General features: G+C 44.4%; 1 protein-coding gene across 1 annotated transcript; it reads left to right on the forward strand.

The window, feature by feature from the left end:
- The first annotated feature begins 1,463 nt into the window (after positions 1 to 1,463).
- On the forward strand, positions 1,464 to 18,657 carry LOC134040889 (collagen alpha-1(IX) chain-like). The gene is made up of 39 exons (XM_062487045.1): positions 1,464 to 1,591; positions 1,625 to 1,658; positions 4,558 to 4,643; positions 5,802 to 5,873; positions 6,463 to 6,592; positions 8,210 to 8,606; positions 8,963 to 9,043; positions 10,023 to 10,040; positions 10,569 to 10,652; positions 10,815 to 10,850; positions 11,118 to 11,189; positions 11,359 to 11,403; positions 11,556 to 11,591; positions 11,719 to 11,742; positions 11,859 to 11,912; positions 12,135 to 12,175; positions 12,580 to 12,610; positions 12,770 to 12,826; positions 12,991 to 13,044; positions 13,152 to 13,205; positions 13,403 to 13,456; positions 13,554 to 13,607; positions 13,774 to 13,827; positions 13,959 to 14,012; positions 14,110 to 14,163; positions 14,276 to 14,329; positions 15,017 to 15,061; positions 15,227 to 15,280; positions 15,389 to 15,442; positions 15,607 to 15,660; positions 15,735 to 15,806; positions 15,905 to 15,940; positions 16,034 to 16,078; positions 16,218 to 16,250; positions 16,384 to 16,530; positions 16,641 to 16,695; positions 16,788 to 16,982; positions 17,536 to 17,622; positions 17,723 to 18,657. Exons 2-39 carry the CDS (start codon positions 1,630 to 1,632, stop codon positions 17,923 to 17,925), a joined length of 2,805 nt encoding a protein of 934 aa, XP_062343029.1. The 5' UTR covers positions 1,464 to 1,591; positions 1,625 to 1,629; the 3' UTR covers positions 17,926 to 18,657.
- Positions 18,658 to 18,834: the final 177 nt, after the last annotated feature.

Here is an 18,834-nt window from a genome sequence, read left to right on the forward strand (position 1 = left end):
TATGCAAAGCATGAAATAAACTCAGAACTCCATTTTGCATTCTGGTTCAGGCCACAGTCGTACTTTACGTAAACACATCATAGCATCATAGCGAAAGGCGAAATTTTCAACTCCTGTACATAAAGAATGCGGAAGATCAATACTAATACTTAAAGCTCTTTTTACTTCTTTGCAAGACTTCAGACCAGCGTGACCAGACACTGCATCCTGCTGCAAAATAGAACTCTAGTAGAGCCCTCTGCAGTGAATGTGACTGTTATCGGTCATGTGACTTATCACAAGTTGTTTTCTGTCCTCTATCTCTTTCTATGCTTTCATTGAAAGCATGAGCTCTCAATTACACACCCTGGACATGTGATCTCTCTCCAAGGCCTCTATGGGGACTCTGACTCTGTATTAAGTTTCACAGCAGGGGAAAGTGCTTTCATGCAAGTATCATGATTCACCAGTTACAACATAAATATTGATTTATCTAATCTAATACAGATACAAACATGTCATACCTGACCTTTTTATTACTGGTTGTAGTAAATTGCAGGGTGAAATATAGCTGAGGTTAGTTATCGCTGATAACTAGCTTTGGTTTGAAATGTGATGTGAAATTATATAGTTATACATTGTGATGATGTGGTCATTTGATATTAAGAGTTTTATGGGAAGTTGGATAATCAAAATTGGTTGAAATAAAACCATGTTTGATGGCTGTTATCTCTCTTGTGAGAAAATTCCCTTCCCTCTCAAGCAGATTTTTCCCAGATTTCATCATAATTTATGGTAAATGTAGAATTGTATTACTCACAGCAGGCATACATGTCACCATATTTTATGTTTGCATCTCTGTACAGTGTACCAAGCGCCAGATATTCATCTTTTATTAATATGAAGTATCAGAACTATGCCTGGAAGATAAAAAAATATCTCCATCACCAATTCAGTGACAATTACATAGGAGTAGCACTCAAGTTGTGATGCCATGAATGTGTGGATTGACGTAGCTTTCAACTCAACAGCCAAAGCTAATCACACTTTAACATGAGTTCTGGTTCTACCAATCTTGATTGCCTGAGGACTTGAAGGTAATAACAAGGCTTTCTGCTACAGTATGTCAGCCCCAAAGAAGCATTCTTTAGCAACAGTAATGAATAAGCGACATGGGATTTTGAAATCCACATTTCATCATTCCTGCAACTTCTCACTGTAAGGAAACTCAAACATGAGGATAACTATTAGCAGAATTATATACAGACAACACGTGTCATTATGGGGCACTGGCAAGAAGAGGAGGGGAGAGGACTAGAAAAAGGTGCACCAAAGGCCCAGAGGCCTTCTGTATGGCTTTAAAGTGCTGGTAATAAAACTCAGTCACCACCTCCTCAAAAATTCCTGTCCAATGGGAACTCGGCGAACAAACTTTTATGTCTCCTCAGAATAAGTTTGGGCATCCTCTGCACAGGTTGGCTCTGTCAGTTCTCACCATGCGCTCACAGGACTGATTTCAGGGGGACGTTTCCTATCTGTGGCTCTTTCTGCTCCTCTGTCTCACTGCCTTCAGTCCTCTATTAGCCTCCCTCACCCCCGCTCAGGAAGGGCTGTTAGCCTCCCTCATCCCTGCTCAGGAAGGGAGAACCCATGGCGTCTCATAGCTCCACTTTGACCAGGTAAGTTTTCTAGCGGACATAATAGATTTGTATATATAATTTAAGAAAATGTTTGACTGCTTTGGCACTCTTCATGATCTTAAACTATTAGGATATTGAAGTCGGATTTAAAGTGATATCTACTATTGTCCTAGAATTGATTATTGTTCTGACATCCCAAAGTTTCAGGTCCCCATCAGCAATCGAGTTTTCACATTTTCATACATTATTGTTCTGCACTCACTCCATATATCAATTTGTTGGGGTTAATATATTTTAAAAGAAAGAGTAAATCTTTAGACTTTTTATTTAAACAGTCTGAAAATGAACCCTTGATATTGTGGGTAAAGCATGTTATTTAGCTCTACATGGATTACAGGAGCAGGCAAGGGGCAAAGATCGTGATAGCTCTGCTTAAACCGACCCACACAAACACAACAGGCTGAATCTATAATATTGTACCTTAACAAAGCTTCCAGAATCAGGCTTCTGGTCCTTCCTACTTAATTGTGTTTTTGATCCAGCTTTGAAGTCTGGTTTCTGGAAATAGCTGGACCCTTTTTCACCCTAACAGTGTGTGGGTGTTTGTGTGTGCGTGTGTGTATGTGTGCAGGTTCTAGGCTGGAGATTGAGGCAAACCAGCCTTTGACCTGTGGAGATTAGAATAGACTTCACCTCTCCAGCCTTGTCCTTGGTCAAGAGAACAGTTGGAACCACGAACTAACTCATTAAAGTGACTGATAGGTTTAATCTATGAGGCTGAGAGCAAGGTGCAGAGTAAGCTTTCAGTTTGTGTAATTAAGACAAATGAGTGTCCAGAAGTCATGCAAGGAGGGCTGGCTCGCATTGGCACTAGGTGAGTGTGGGGGGGGGGGTGTCAGTGCCATATGGGTGACTCTTGGGGCACAGCCTGCTCTATATACAAGCTCTGGGCTGTGGTGATCACAGTGCCTGTTCTGCTTACAGAAAATAGTGACACAAGTCACCTACACTCTCAAATAAAAAGGGATGAGAGATGCCACATTTAAGATAGTTTAAAAATTCTCTATTTAAATGACCAAAAAATGGTTTAACCTTGATGAATTTCCTTCTGGTTTGACATCAAAACGCGAGACCAGTGAGAGACCAGTGAGAGACCAGCGAGAGACCAGTGAGAGACCAGCGAGAGACCAGTGAGACTCAAGCTCACGCTCAGCCTGCTGTCGATCTTTTCCAAGTCGTAAACTTCTAAAAGGAATCCCCACGGATTGAGCTGTACACAATACTTCAAGGAGCTCTGAGCTGTAATGCCTCTAGATCTGTGTTTGGGCAGATTAGCGCTGCGTCTTGATGCAATCCAACAGGGACATGGAAATTAAATGCTTTTTTTTTGTGTGCTCCTAAAAAGCTTTCGTTGCCAAAACCAAAGGACTAAGCAAAGTTGCAAATCACTCTTAGTTTCAAACAACCTCTATTGTGCTTGCTGTGCCAGCTCTGTGTCAGAGGATATTCACTGAACAGACAAACAGACAGACAGACAGACAGACAGACAGAAAGACAGAGAGGCAGACAGACTGCAGTCAACGAATGAGCGTGAGAGACGGACAGCCAGCCGTCATTGCTCGGGGCATGCTCTTCCATCATGGAGAATACGTGTCGGCAGCCTCTGTTTCTCTAAAGGGAGGGTGCAGCTTATATCATTATTCAGTGCCCCGATAGCACATCCCTCTCCCTCACACCTCTACATGTACCTTCGTACCCCAGCCCTCCATTCCAAAAAACGACCTCCCTGTTCTCCTGATTCTGTCCTCCCTCCCTCCCTCTCTCCCTCCACATCTCCCGGGCGGTCAGCCCGTCAGACAGCACTGATGGGCAGCCTGTGACAGGCAGGCTGAGCTCAGAGACGGGGCAAGGATAGAGGGATATTTTGGATTCCTAAGTACAGACAGCACATAAGGCTACTACCGTGCTACTGTAGCAGCATTTTGCACAAGAAGAAGGCCAGTGGTCCGAGCACACGGCTAGTACCGGCAGCCATGTGTACGGTTACGAAACCAGCGCTGAGGAGATCAGGCCATGTCGTACACAATAAGCACAACTGGATTATGTTGGATGAGCTTGGCGGGGGAAAACGCAGGGGTAGTTGGATGAAACATCTGATGTCCTTTTATGTCTGTCATAATGAAAACGGCGTTCCTCTCCAGGATGCAATCACACAGTTCTCCCTGTTTTCTGTCAAAGTGGCAGAAAATGGCTTTGTCGCTCCCGAGCCTACCATTGAAAACACGTGTCTGTGTTATCATCCAATCCTCATCTATCAAACGGATCGTTCTTTTTTTTCTAAATCTTGGTTGCATGATGTAGCTGCTGAAGTACATGATTTATGCACCTTTGTGATTTGAAAGCCTCCCCCGGTTTCTTGGAGGGGAATAACTTCAGCCTCCTACAGTATGCTAACCTGACTCGCCAGATGGTTTGTTACACTTAACCATCTGGGAAGTCATCCTTGGAAACTGTTTGGAAAAGGGCAGGCCCTTTCAAAAACTTGGCAGGTGATTGGATGAACCAACTGTCTTTCACTGTCTATCACGGCCAAACTTCATCCACACCCGTAGCTGCCAGAAGTTCCTCATTTGCAGATTGAATCACTGTGGTTTGGGGACAAAACAAATAACTTGGAGCTTGGCAAGATTAACTGTTACATGGTTGAGATCTCACTAATCTAGCTGTCTTGCGAGGTTAACAGAATGCTGTGTGGTCCACCCTGACTGCACTGTCATAATACTGTGTTCATGATGCTAATATTCACTATGTTGATACTGTGTCATTAAAGAAGGTGATCAGAGTAGACCTCTACTGTAGTACTGTGGTAGATTTAGTCAGAGATTTTGTGGATGAAATAGCTGGCTGAATGTCTGACTCCATCTCTCTCTCCATCTAGGAGGCAACCATGGCACCAAGCCTTGGTTCTGTATTCTTCTGCCTGCATGGCTCTGCTGTCGTTCCTCCTCGCTCCAGCGCTGGCACGTAAGTCATCCAACAGGGCATGGTCATTGATGTCATGAACACAGTGCACTGGGCACCTGTACTGCATTAGATGTTTTTTTCAGATGGTTTGATATGAAAAATGGGCTTTCAATTTGGTATCAAAAGGCAATCGCACAACTATGAATAATTTCCGGATATTTGAAAGGACCTATACCAAAATATGCAAAGATATGCAAAGGACAAAATTGCAAATGCGTGCTATTTGTGATGATTCAATCTCATAATCTCTTGGCTCGCAATCACAATTCAACCCTTCCACTGTTGGAATTCAATAACAAACCTACTTTGTAGACTGGCTTGTCACCGTCATTGAATTAAAAAGCACATTTGGCTGTGTGCTCTTCCCCTGCATATGGTAAATGTGTTTACCATTCTAGAATGCGAACAAGCGGTGTGGTCCAAGTGTTTTCCTCCACACCAATCATTAAAGCTGCCAAACACTCGTGACAGCATCAAAATTGCGGTTCATCTGCTCATTTGCGCTAACGACTGGCTTTCAGAACACGTGGCGAAGGGAGGGAGTCTCTAACAACTCAGAGCCCCGCATGCACAGTCAGATAAGTGTTTATGACTTGTAAACGTTGTCTGCCCCACTCTCTCATTTCTCTGCAGTTATGTGGGTGCAGAGAAAGGCTTCCAGATGTGCTGTGTTCACACGTCTCCCTCTAAATGAGCTGACTCAGCTTATTGACTTTGCATCCTCTCCGGGTTGTCCTTTCATGGCTTCCAGATCCTCATTTCACAGTTTCCCTCAGGTAGAAGGAGTGTGTTTCTGTCCAGACAGAAGCGAGATATAGCTGCAGCGGCATCTTAAGAGCTGCTCCCTATCCTTATTGGTCACACACATCCATATGACAGTACAGACAGGCCCATTTTTATCATTTGTTTGCACGGTCTAGGTGCATTGAGTGAAGTGTGTCACCTGGCAGTAACCTTAAGCATAACTTCCATAACAAGTCCATAACCTCTCCAATGTAAGCTTAATGTGAGTTGGCATTCTTACTTTGTTTTCACTTCTGTGTGCGACCTTCAGAGGACCTCCATTTTGTAGGTGACAGCGTGTGTGCATTGTAACATGGTCTCCTGGGAGTCTCAGAGAGCAGACCCTAACACAGCTCTCTCTCTTTTTCCAATCAGAGCTAGATCTTAACAGACTGGACGGCGACACTGTCTGCCCCACCATGAGAAACGGACAGGATGACCTACCAGGTGACTGTTTACGACTTTTATTTGAATGTTTTCAAATCGAACACATGGGCTTGAGTGCATTAATATATTACACCGTGGTTTACTTAGTGTTTTACCTGAATCTCTTAGAATCTAAGTTAGTTAGAAAGTGTGGTTGTGGTGGTGGGAGGGATCCTACAACCCAGACACCTTGAAACCTTCAAATGCAAATAAAATGTTCCACTTGAACAAGGCTGATCTTAGTGGGAAAAGTTCTAACTCGGCAAGATCTTAATTGTTCACCATTGCACTGTTTGAGACCAACTCCCATCACTGCCTAAGCACTTGCAGATGTTCCACAAATGTGTGTTTGTATGGGAAGGATTTCAATGTTCGTATTAGAGGACAATTGATTAGAATCACCTATCTGCCAGTAAAATACTTTGATACAAAGTAAACAATATAGACTGCCATACAGCTCCACTTCCTTCTGCTTTGTTGTACATACCAGAGAGTACCCACATGCATTTGTTCACTTTACAATACGTTTTTACATTCCATCAAAGCTCCCCGTGCTCACTACATCCATTATCATGCAGTTGGCGTGAACAACTGTTTGTTTTTCTGGAAGGTTTCGATCTTATTACGCAGTTCCAGCTGGACGTGATCCCGCTGAAGGGAGTCAGGAAGGTGGAGGGCTCCACTCCCCTGCAGGTGGCCTACCGGCTCGATAGAGAGGCAAACTTCCAAATTCCAACTCGGTAAGTACAGTAACAAGAACGCAATACTGAGAAAAGAAGCAAAAACGCTGGTGCCGAGCTGTTCCACAATGCAGGTGTTGCATTATTACAAGTCCCGGGCAGGTGTTGTTGCGCTGTGAGCAACATGTAATTGGTTGAGGAAAACATGTCTGAACCCATTTGGCACCTCACAGAGACGAGGGGTGAGGGAGGGAGAGGTTATTGGGGTGCCCAGACCCCCCCTTGCCGTTTTAAACCCCCAGGAAATGGGAAGAGACGTATTTGATCATGCATTCTTAGTTGGAGTTTGCTTTCCTTGTCTCGACTCATAAAAGGGGGCAAGGCAGGAAATCGAAGAAGACAGGTGCTGACAGCTTCAATAATGTCCTGCGAGGACTGTCATTACAACTTTATTTTGGTTGATCTAGTCACCCAGTGTGCTGGGGAAAGGGACCAGAGCAGAACCACTGTCCAATCACAAGCAAACTCTTTCAAGTTCTTCCTCTGAAAGCCAGTGGCTTCATGGGGTGTTCATTTTAGGCCAGTCCTGTGCCGATTGTAGTCTTCAGTTGGTTTGTGGTTGTCTCATTACCTTCGTACATATCTCAACACTTCTCCAAGTGTTTCAGTGTTTTGTCAGGTCCCCAGCAGCAGACCCATCTTCTCACCTGCTGTTATACAACACCCAACGTCATGCTACTTTGCGCCTGGCACACCAAACACACACACACACACATTTCACACATACAAAAACACATTTTCTAGCCACCAGACCAATGGACAGACTGGCCTTTGAAGTTTTTAAAGAGAGGTCTAAACTACAGCATCCCTCCACTCCAGGGCATATAAGCCACTTAAACCCTGGCAGCGAGAGAACCCCTCCACAGGTGGCGACTGAGAGTGGTCCTGATTTGCTTTATTGGGTTACAGGAAACTCCTTTTTTATATTGCCAAGCCTTGATCCATTTACAAGACGGTTAAAAGCCGGCTGCATCGGCCATTCATGAACACGCCACCTCTGGACACGCTGGCTTGTTAAAACACAGCCGCAGCAACGGTGAGAGAGAGGCCTGGGCTGGGCAGCCAGGCTAACATCTCACACCCATCTGAGCAAGGGAGACAGATATTGTGTGCATCGTTTGATAAAAAAACTAACGTTAATGACATATCAAGGGCGTCATTGTTCCTTTGAGGTAATTATAACTGTTGCATATGCATGGCCACACATAGGGGATGCAGGGTAGAGAGGCTTTGAACATTCAAAGAGCAGCTTGTGATTCATGTCTCATTCATGAGTGGATCTTGGGCGTGGAGAGCGGGAACAGAGGTGCTGCTTTGTGATTTGCCGACCTCGGCTTTGTGATCATCTCTTTCCTTTGACATTCAGCAGAGCTGGGGAACCTACCCTCACCCTGGGCAATATATGTGCTTAATGGAGAGTGTTATTTGAACCCTTCATTTTTCACTTTCTGTTAAGCGTCATGACTGGTATAATTAGAAACTAAGTGCTCTGACAGGAACAAGCTCAAACTATTCCTCGAGTGAAAAACCAAGGGTACAACAGAGCGTATGATTCATTATGACAAGTCCATGTAAACAATGTCACTGTCTCTGCTCCTCCGCCGTTTGCCCACCCAGGTTGAACTTCCCCCGGGGCTTCCCTGACGAGTACTCTCTCATGGCCACCTTCCGGATGATCAAGAGCACCGTCAGCAAGGTGTGGAACGTGTGGCAAGTGGTGGACGAGGACGGACGCAAAATGGCCGGCCTGAGGCTCAACGGCGACCAGCAGGCCCTGGAGTACTTCCTCACGGGCGCCGACGGCGACCTGCAGACGGTCATCTTCCCAGGCCTCTCGGTTCTCTTCAACACCAAGTGGCACAAGGTGATGATCGGTGTGGAGCGCGACCAAGTCACCCTGTACGTGGACTGCCACCCCGTGGACCGCAGGCCCATCAAGGAGAAAGGCCCCGTCACCACGGAGGGGGACACCCTCATCGGTCGCCTGGATGCCGATGCTGACGCTTCAGTGGTGGTGAGTGGGGACGGAGAAGAGTGTCTCATCTTGTTCGCCCGACAAGGCCAGCTTTTTCATAGAGCTGTGGTCTCAGTACTGCTGGGTAGGGCCAGGGTTTTTAAGTAGGTGTGCTGAGTGACGCTTTCATGTGCGAGTGTTGCTGCCACAGCTAGTCTGTGCCTCAGTGGGGTTCCAATGAAGAAAACTATTTTGCTGCAGTACACTCTCCTCAGTGGAAAAAGAGTGCAGCTCACAGATGGTGTCAGAGCACCACAGGCCATTGCCAGCGCTTTGTGCCGTAGCGCATGCTATGAAGTAGTGGAAGTCATTGCATAGCATGGTTGGACATCAAAATCTCGTTTCAATTGTTTCAGTTTGAACTCCAATGGATGCTGATTCACTGCGACCCAAAGAGAGCCCAGCGAGAGAGCTGCAGCGAGCTGCCAGCCACAGAGGTAACCCACCCAAAAAACATCCTCTAACGAGACATATAAAGGCCTCAATTATAAACAAAAACTGTGTAAGCAACTTTATGTTCGGGGCACTCTTCCATGTATAGATTTATGCTTTCTCCGAGTGCACTGATGTGCACTTTTGCTTTCCAGTCGGTGTCACATTATCCATCTTGTATTACAGAGATTAGACCGCTCAACTTAATTAATGTTTTATTCTACATCCACTACTTGGAAAATGACAAATCTACTTTTGTAGTTCTTGCTGGCAAAATATACTATCCATTTATGACTCTGCCATGCAACAATTGATTACATTGTGGCCTGCAGTACATACAGTAAGGCTTGCTTTGGACATAATGCCACTTGTGAGTGACTGTAGGCGTTAAGAGGTGGATCACAAAACTTGTTCATATGCACTTGAGTTCAAGATCAGTTCGGGCTATTGGAAACACCATTACATGTTGCAAACACAAAATGTTGCTTTTTGTATCTGCCACTATTTAAAATGATATATACACTATGCTGGTTTTTATAAATGAGGCCCCTGGGTCTAGATTGACAACTTTTTTGCGTTTATAGGTCAACACCTAAACCATCAACTTTTTTATTAACTAGTCTAGACTAATACTGAAATTTTTAAGGTATACCTTTAGAAGCCAGGCCAGCATGAGCAAATATGCAACTTTAAGGGTATCAACACTATGAGTAACTCTGTTATGATGCAAACATGTCTCTCATATCAAGAATGGTCTCATTCCTTCGATGCTAACATTTCTGCTGTGACAGCTGTATCTTTCAGTGCTCCAACCCTGAAACTGTACCTGGGGCGGGTGTGAACTGGAGCGTGCTTTGTTGATATGATAGCATGATGTGCTCACTGCCAGGGTTTTAAACAACAGCGCTTCTTCTGCTTCTTTGGGTGAAGGTGGTGTGACTATTTTCACTAACTCTACCTATCTCATTTCTCTTGCTTCTTCAGATGTTTGCCAATGCTGAGGTATTTATTTTTCTACTTCCTTCTTTTTCTCTGTATTTTGAATCCAGAAATCTACTTCAGTGCTTTGTCCCGGGATTGCCTCATTGCTTTATTTCTGCGTGACATGTTGCTTTTTGGGGGATATTGAAATATGAGTGGCCTAGAGAGTGCCTAAAACATGAATAACTTCAATGAATGTGGTGGAGTGGCAAAAAATTACACTTTTTTCAATGTAATATCATTTTGATGGACATTTATATGGTAGATTGTATTGTATATGTTCAGGAATATCAAATAAAGACACAATCAATAGATTGTAATAGATTACCTTCCAAGGACATTATAACAGTATATTTCCCTTTGAGCTAAACAAGTTTAGAACACATTTACAACATTAACAAAACTCAAACAAACAGTTTATTTTATTCATAACTACACAGTCACACAATTACACTTAAAAAAAGTAAGAATGCATTTCCACTCTCCAGAGTGGCATTCACTCTGTCCTGAGAGCTGATTGGCTGTGCTGTCTCTTCCTCCTAACCCCAGCCTGACCCAAAGCCAGTGCCAGGGCCCCCAGGTATCCCAGGCCCCGAAGGCCCCCGAGGGCCCCATGGAGAAGACGGCAGAGATGTAAGGCTTCCCTTTAATGTACAAGGGAAAATTCTTGTTGTCGTACATAGGACACATACCTCTGGATGGAAATCTCTTATTAACTAGCATCCTCTGATTGGCAATAGAACATCTTCAAATGAAAGCATTGTCTTGTACAAATGTATGTGTGTTGTGTCCTAGGGTATTCCAGGCACCCCTGGCAACACTGGTGCTCCTGTGAGTATGACTCATGACATTGTAGGGTTTTTTTGCCGCCAAATTCTGTTTCCATAGTCTTGGTCAGCTCTTACTGCTCATGGTTTGTTTAAGTGCACTTTCATCTCCTTCTTCAGAGTTGTTTCTTATCTCTGTCTAGATGAGAAAGGCACATCGTTAATCGATTATAAATTGACAGGCACTGCCAAGGTGTATCTTAGCAACAACGGCGGGGCGATGTCAGGAAGGAGATAAAGCTGATTTGGTCTTGTTGTGTCTGTTACCCAGGGCAGCAAAGGGGACAAGGGAGAGATCGGTCTTCCTGGACAAAGAGGTCTGCCTGGCCTACCAGGAGCTGTTGTAAGGACCCATTACATGACACAATTGGGTTTTATTTGTGCCCAAACACTGCAACACACATCATAATTATATATACAGAATACTGAGATCAATGACAGTCAGGTATCTGCATGATCATTTCAATATAGTACATTTTTTAATCAAAGATTCACTCCTCTTTTTGTTCAAGGGATCCCCGGGCTCAATGGGTCCCAGAGGGGCAGTGGGAGAGAGAGTGAGTAACTCATCAAACCCTGTATTTAAGGCAAAGTCATGAAGATTACTATACTACTACAATGTTGTTACTATAGGTACTTGATTGTAGTTACATGGTAGTTAATGTAACCTTAATGCAAAGTTAATGTAAACATTTTATTTTGTATAAAGGGACTTCAAGGTTTTCCAGGGCCAGCAGGCCCTCCTGTAAGTATTTGTATTTGTTAGTATCAAGGATTGCGAAACATCAATACTGTTGAAAGTACTTTATTACTGCATTGATGCAAATATTCTCAAGGTTTATGATTCCATGTGATTCTCTCTTGTCTCACAGGGCCCTGCAACAGAAGGACCTCCTGTATGTATTCAGACTCCCCTGTATCTCATCCCGTTATCCCATGGTGCTTTTGAACCAGGTTCAGTGAATGTTGCCACCCTGTATGTGACTGACCTAACCCTTGTTTGCTCCTACAGGGGCCGCCTGGGAAAGCAGGAATCCCTGGAGATGAGGGAAACATTGGGCCAGAGGTTGGTATTCAAACACAGATACAAATCACACATAACACACCCACCAGAACACATCGAGACATGTAAGAAAATACACACTGCATCTCGACAGCTCTGTCAGTGCAACTGTAGCAAGTCTGACTTTGATAGTTTGGTTTACTAATCTCTCAAACTGTTCGGTGTTAGCAGAACATTTTCTATCGTTTTGTGTGATTCTGATGAAGCAAACCTCCATGTTGGCAGGGCACACCGGGTCCCAGGGGTGCTGTGGGTCTACCAGGCCCCGCTGGCCCTGCAGGGCCCCCTGGACCTGCAGTAAGTACTGGCTCCACTCTCCTCTGTGTCTGTGGTGTCTCCGTGGGTTTCATTGGGAACGCCTGCATTTCCTGTATAATCCCATTATGAGATTGATTGTGGTGCACTATGTCTGTGACTCAATAGTACGGGCTTCACTTTGTGTTGAGTAAGGTACATTCCTAGGTGGTTAACCTTTAAACGTATAAATAATGAATCAGTGTGTAATAGTGTGTACTCAGTGTGATTGTGTTTTGCATGTATTCATGTTTCCAAACATGGGCTATCGCTATTCGATGGTAATATGTGTCTGTGAGTGTGTGTGTGTGTTTGTGTATGCATTTGTTCGCGGACTCGCAACCTTGTTCTTCCACGTGTTTTAGGGACCTCCCGGGGCTGCAAACCCTGAGGGCAGTGGGGAAGCTGTGAGTCTCTCTTTATCTTCTCTAGCATGGGGGGGGGGGGGGGGGGGGATGCTTGTAAATGCATGGTGGTGAACTGGCAGCAAACGTCCCTTCAGTAGTGATGAGATGTTATACCAGAGTCTGAACACACTCTGAGAGGTGCTGTCTCTCTGTCGGCAGTGTCCCGCTGCCTGCCCAGCGGGCCCACAGGGGATCCACGGGATGCCAGGGATGAAGGTGAGGAATGTTGATGAGGGGCTCAGGCTGACTGAACGTCTCTCTTTGAGCAATTGTGCCGAAGCACTCAATCTACACTGGCCAGTGGCTTTCTCACAGTCATACTTTCATCGGAACCGTTTAACGATTTCACCTCTTGGTCTAAATGGTTTTGTTGTCGCCAGGGACACAAAGGTTTGCCGGGTGATTCCGGGGTGCCTGGGGAGGCTGGACCCAAGGTATGAGAGAAGTTTTATCAGGCACGTCTTGATCAGTAATCCGGTATTGAAGCATCAATACAGCGATCAGTATGTTAATGGTTATATTTATTTTGTATGATCTACAGGGTGAGTCTGGACCAGCTGGTGTAGATGGAGCCCCAGGACGGATGGGAGATGATGTAAGTTTTTCTCATCCTGAAAACAGCAACTGCTGTACTGTACGTTTCGTTTTCACCCTTATGCTCAACCACTGTTCAGATGGATCCCAAACCTTTGCGGATAGACTACATTGCTACCATTCATGACCTAGCTTTTGAATAATGTCCAGTGTTGTTCAGCAATGTCTAACAATGATGTTATCTATGTTGACCCTCAGGGCCAAAGAGGACCTATTGGTTTTCCTGGGACCCTTGGAGACAAGGGAGACAGGGTTTGTTCTTTTCCATGTTAACATCGATACGTTCATCATGTGTAACTTGATCTTTTGGTGTTTGGCTGTGTGACTCACTGTGTCTTGTCCTTTCCAGGGTCCTCCTGGATTTAACGGCATCCCAGGGCCCACTGGCCCACCAGGAGCACCTGTAAGCGACAATAATTTAATCAAAGCGATCTAATTATCCTCTGCCATTTTCAATCAATGTCCACAAGGGAAGGGCAGAGTCTGGCTGATGTCTTCATTACCAAAACCCAAAAAGGATTTTGAATATCATTGGATTACCATAATGCTAAATATCTTGTTTCTCTCAGGGCATGGAGGGCATTCGAGGACGTCAGGGTTTGGAAGGGCCCAAGGGTGATGATGTCAGTGAAACAGTTATAATCTCTAATGTTTATCCTTTGCTTCACATAGATGGTTAATTTATTTTCTTTTTGGAATCAAGAGGTAGCTGCAGGCGATCAGTCATTGGATTTGTGTTTGTCTTCTGTATCAGGGTGCAGTTGGCCTTCAAGGAGAGCAGGGGCCTGTTGGACCAAAGGGAGACACTGTAAGTAGTGCAACACAGTACTGTAGATTCCACATAATGCTAATGGACGTTCAATTTTGCCCTTGTATCATGAGTCCATAACGAACTGTGCCTGCAGGGAGAAGCAGGCAAAGATGGCATGGATGGTGTTCCTGGGATCGATGGAGCCCAGGTGAGTCCAATGTTTCATGGCTATGAGTGAAAAATGCAAATACTAGAATTTTATGGATTGCATGTAACCAGATGAATTGGTAAAATCTTTGTGTCCTGTGTTTATTTAACAGGGAGAATCAGGGCCACCTGGATCCATCGGAATCAGGGGTATTGTTGGAATTCCAGTGAGTGTTGTATATTTCTGTCTCCCATGCCTGACTGATAGTAATGTTCATTCTCTGAGACATAAAGTAGCTTTATAACAGGTGTCTTATTGATTTCCAATGTATTGAAAGTGCTGCCAGATTTTTGATTTACTTAATTTAGTGTTGTTGTACATCAATTGAATTTCTTAATATTAAAAAGAAACATTTTGAAGCATTCAGACAAATCAGTGAACTACTACTAAAAAATCTCCACAATATCAATAAATGTACTAGCGCGTCAGATTTTTTCACATAATAGTTTTGGTATTAAAAGGGAAGCACAAACTGGGGGAAATCAATAGAACTGTTGCCTTTCTCTGCAACCACACGACAGGCCCTATTAATAAAACATTTACAAGGCATACGTTCAGGCTGATCGAAAAATCCAATAAGATTACCACAGACTTCCCTCTGACTGCAAGGTCAGACAAGCCAGGGGTCACAACAGAGTATAGAGTACAGAAGGCACAGAGGAAATAGTCCATCCTCTGTTGTGGTTGCAGAGGAAAAGAAGCCACATCCTTGTTACTTCCTATAATTTGAGAAAAAAGAGAACCGACTTTGAATAGATCATCCCAAATGTGATGTGATGATGTCATCGGCCTGAGACGCCATGAGGATATCAACTTGTTCTCATGTTTCTCTTCATACATTGTGTGTTTCTAGGGGTTACCAGGGAAGCAGGGAGAAGTTGGACCAGCCGGTCCAAAGGTACTGTAAAGAATCCTCAACACTCACTTCCACAAAGTCAGGACTCATTGAATTATACATTCCTCATTTGTGAGTGATTACACTCAGGAATAGCATCTGTTGCATGTATGAGTGTGCTATGCAGGTGGGGAATACCCTGAAATCTGTGTAAACTGTATTGGACAGGGGGATACTGGTGCAGAGGGGGCTGTGGGACCAGTTGGACTTCCAGGAAAGACTGTGAGTTTCGTTTTTTGTCAAATTTTCCACATCCATACAGTAGAATGTCCACTCCAGTTAGTATGCTGCTGAAAATGCTGATTATTAGGATTCTAACATTTTGGTTAGGGGGACATTGGAGAATCAGGAGAGGATGGCATACCAGGGGACAAGGGAGCCACTGTAAGTTTTTGATGTCTTTTGGACTGTATTATAGTTGTGTTGTATGTTTTTATCTTCTAAATAATCGTCTTCCCCTGTTGTATTGATGTTTGTATGAGCCAGAGATTAGCACACCCCTATGTCAGTGACCATCGGTGATAATAACATTTCCCATAATCCTCCAGGGGGAGACTGGAAAACAGGGGCCACTTGGAGCTGCAGGTCCACCAGGCATTGAGGTGAGTCATATTAAACAATAATGCACCTCCAGTGTGGTAAAAAAAAAATGATCATGTTTTATATATCTGGACAGGGAGATAAAGGAGAAAAGGGTGACACAGGTGAAAAGGGTTTGAAGGGTCATACTGGACCAAAAGGAGACCAGGTAAGATACATGTTTGACAATGCAGTGCCAGTATGTTCTCTTCATTGGCAAAATGTACCATAAATGAACAATATTTGAATGGCATCTGTCTTTTGTAGGGTCCAGTTGGCGCATTAGGTCCTAAAGGAAGTGAGGTACGTTTATTTACAAATCCGTGTTCTAGGACTTCTGTGCCACTATTATTTTTAATTTGTGTTCACTTTTGAATTTGTGTGTGTAATTTTCAGGGGGATCCAGGTCTTGTTGGAGATCCTGGGGTTAAAGGAGACCAGGTATGACTAAAACTATTTCAATACCTCCCTTAATTACAATGTCTATGACTAACATCACAATGTTCTCTGCTAGCTGTACAAAAAGTCTTCCCGTTATGAACCACGCTGATCAGATCGGTTGTCTCATTGTCATTCACAGGGTCCTCCTGGTGTTCCGGGAATCAAAGGAGAGGTCAGTAGGGAGACGAGTGGCAGCATTACTGACCCCATCTGCCACCTCAATATGAGCAGCTTCTACCGCTACAGCTAAGTGATTCTTGTTGACTGTCGTGGCTAATAATTACTGTGTTGTCGTCTCATGGCAGGTTGGAGAGAAGGGCACAAGGGGCGCTACAGGGGAAGAGGGCAGACCAGGCCAGCCAGGACACGAGGGCCTGACAGGGCCCATGGGAGCCCGTGGTCTGGAGGGAGAGATAGGCATACCTGGGTCTCCTGGACCCAGAGGCCTGCCTGTAAGTGACAACCAGAAGACAGAGACTGGTTTGAACATGGCTGTATTGTTTGATTTGTCCCTGTGTCACTAAAACATATGCATACATTTGTTTTCATGCCAAATCAATAGGGTCCCAAAGTGAATGATAAGAAACTCCAGGAACTATGCTCAGCGATTGTAGAAGGTAAGTAGTTGGATGTCGCTGTTGTTAATTGGGTCGTCAAGCCTGATTCGTTGAAGCGTTGTTGAGTAGCCTTTGTTGGCATTTTCATTTAGAACACTTAGCCGAGTTCAAGAAGGAGATGCTGATGAAGCCAGCCCCCCTGGCAGCACCTGGACCAGCTGGCCCCCCAGGGCCCCCCGGGCCTGCTGGGGCCATTGGGCCGGCCGGAGACGCCGGACCCAGAGGGCTGGCAGGAATCAAAGGCCATCCTGGCTACTACGGTTTACCGGGTGCACCTGGCAAGCAAGGTAACAGAGACAAAGCTGATTAAATGCTGGTACTGACCTTACAGTTCTACCATTGGCGTGCAAAAACTGCAATGGGATTATATAGCTGAGGTGTCCTTGAAAGGTCAACACACTGTGGATGTACATCAGGGAACCACATGCAGTAAAGCACTAAATGTGTTTGGATGGGGCTGCTCAGGGACCGAAAGGCCCTTTACTTGTCCTTCATTTCTGTTCCTGGACAACATCCAAAGCTTTCAAAGCTGATGCATTCTATCTCTTAATTGAACCTTTGAGTAAACAGCTTCGGGCTGCCAGACAGCTTTTGTTTTCAAGGTAGAGTACGTTGAAAGTAGTCTGGATGTTGTCTGCAAATGTTTCAGATTTATGCTATCATGAAGTTGTCCAATCAAGGATTCACAAACACGGCTGAAACAAAACTTGGTGCTTATAAACCCTCTCCGTCTGAAGGTTTTTCATGTTTGCTTGTCTATAGTTTAGAGTCGACGTCCATGGATCAAGGCAATTCGTTCTTCCCACAGCTGGATGTATCTGATTGTGTGTTTTTGAGCAGGTGATGCTGGAGTGAAGGGTGATAAGGGAGACAAGGGAGGGGATGGAGTTGGAATCAAAGGCACCTCAGGAGAACCAGGCCCACAAGGTAACACAACTGTGACTGGCACCATGTACAGTATTCACATGAAAGGAAAAAACAAACTCAACCATCTCCCTACCCCGCTGGCCTTCTATCCCTGCATTAGGTGCACCTGGCCTTCCTGGTGTTGGAAAGGATGGCAAAGATGGCCCGGCTGGCGAGGCAGGAATCCCTGGCATGCCAGGTGCTCCGGGCCCCAGGGGCACTTCAGGGGCCCAGGGCTTGTGCGACCCCTCAGACTGTATAGGGAGGCCCCAGCCCCTCTTCTTGATGAGTGGGAAAAAGTCTTCCAGCATCAAGGGCCCGTGAAGCCAAGCAAGCTAGCTCACCAACACACTCCTCATAAGCCTCAGCGACTACAGCGTGGGTTCCTAAACCCACGAGTGGTGATCCATGGGAGTCTTCACATGTCTCCATTGAACCCCAGAAAGGAGCGACACGAAGGGAAACAGAGACAAGGGAAGTGTAGAATACTGTATAGATCTTTCAAACTGCTTATCTTTTCATTTGTGTGTCGTTTAGTAGAGAGAGATTATCTGATGTGATCTGGTGTTATCAAAGACAGCTGCTATTCATGTCAAGGCAATTTTTCAAATGATGAGAGGCCTAAAGTGCTGGCCAAAAAAATAAATTCTGAATGTTCAAATGATTCTGTTTCCATACATATAAACATGTTTAAGTAACCTCTTTCTGGCAAACACTACTTCGATCCATTAATTTCCTTTGTATGCGTGTATTGTGTATTTCCTGAAAACTCTGAGCTCCATGTACAGTGTTTAGCATAAAACCATAAAAGCTGCAAATACAATGCTTGTGTGAATGGGTGAATCAATAATTTTACAAAACACAATGAGCCATATTGTAGATCATGTTTTGATTCAAAACATCTCTCTATCATAAAGAGATTAGATTATTTGTCTCCACAAGAATTGTATTAGACTATGCGCCACACTAACATTTCTGAGATTAAAGAACGCTTTTTTGTTTTCATGTTTCCTGTTGTTTTCAATAAACAATCAAAATAAACAACTTTGGTTTGGACATTATTCCTGAAAACATTTTCTATTCTAATACAACAATAAAATGCATCAAATCATCTCTCAGCTTTACCCCACCAAAAGAGATGCTTCCCAACGCTCTGTAATGTGACACTTCATCTTTCCACAGTGTTTCTTCGTTACGGTAGCTACCCATCAAACATTATCATACTGCAGGTGC

This window comes from Osmerus eperlanus, chromosome 20 (genome assembly GCF_963692335.1).
Source record: "Osmerus eperlanus chromosome 20, fOsmEpe2.1, whole genome shotgun sequence".
Taxonomy (NCBI): Eukaryota; Metazoa; Chordata; class Actinopteri; order Osmeriformes; family Osmeridae; genus Osmerus; species Osmerus eperlanus.

What these genes read in the sequence shown, in the direction of transcription:
- LOC134040889 (XM_062487045.1), top strand. Translation starts at nt 1,630, where the DNA reads ATGGCGTCTCATAGCTCCACTTTGACCAG. An exon ending in AGGGAAACATTGGGCCAGAG is followed by an intron (nt 11,913 to 12,134) that starts GTTGGTATTCAA and finishes CCATGTTGGCAG; the next exon opens with GGCACACCGGGTCCCAGGGG. An exon ending in CTGGGGTTAAAGGAGACCAG is followed by an intron (nt 16,079 to 16,217) that starts GTATGACTAAAA and finishes TGTCATTCACAG; the next exon opens with GGTCCTCCTGGTGTTCCGGG.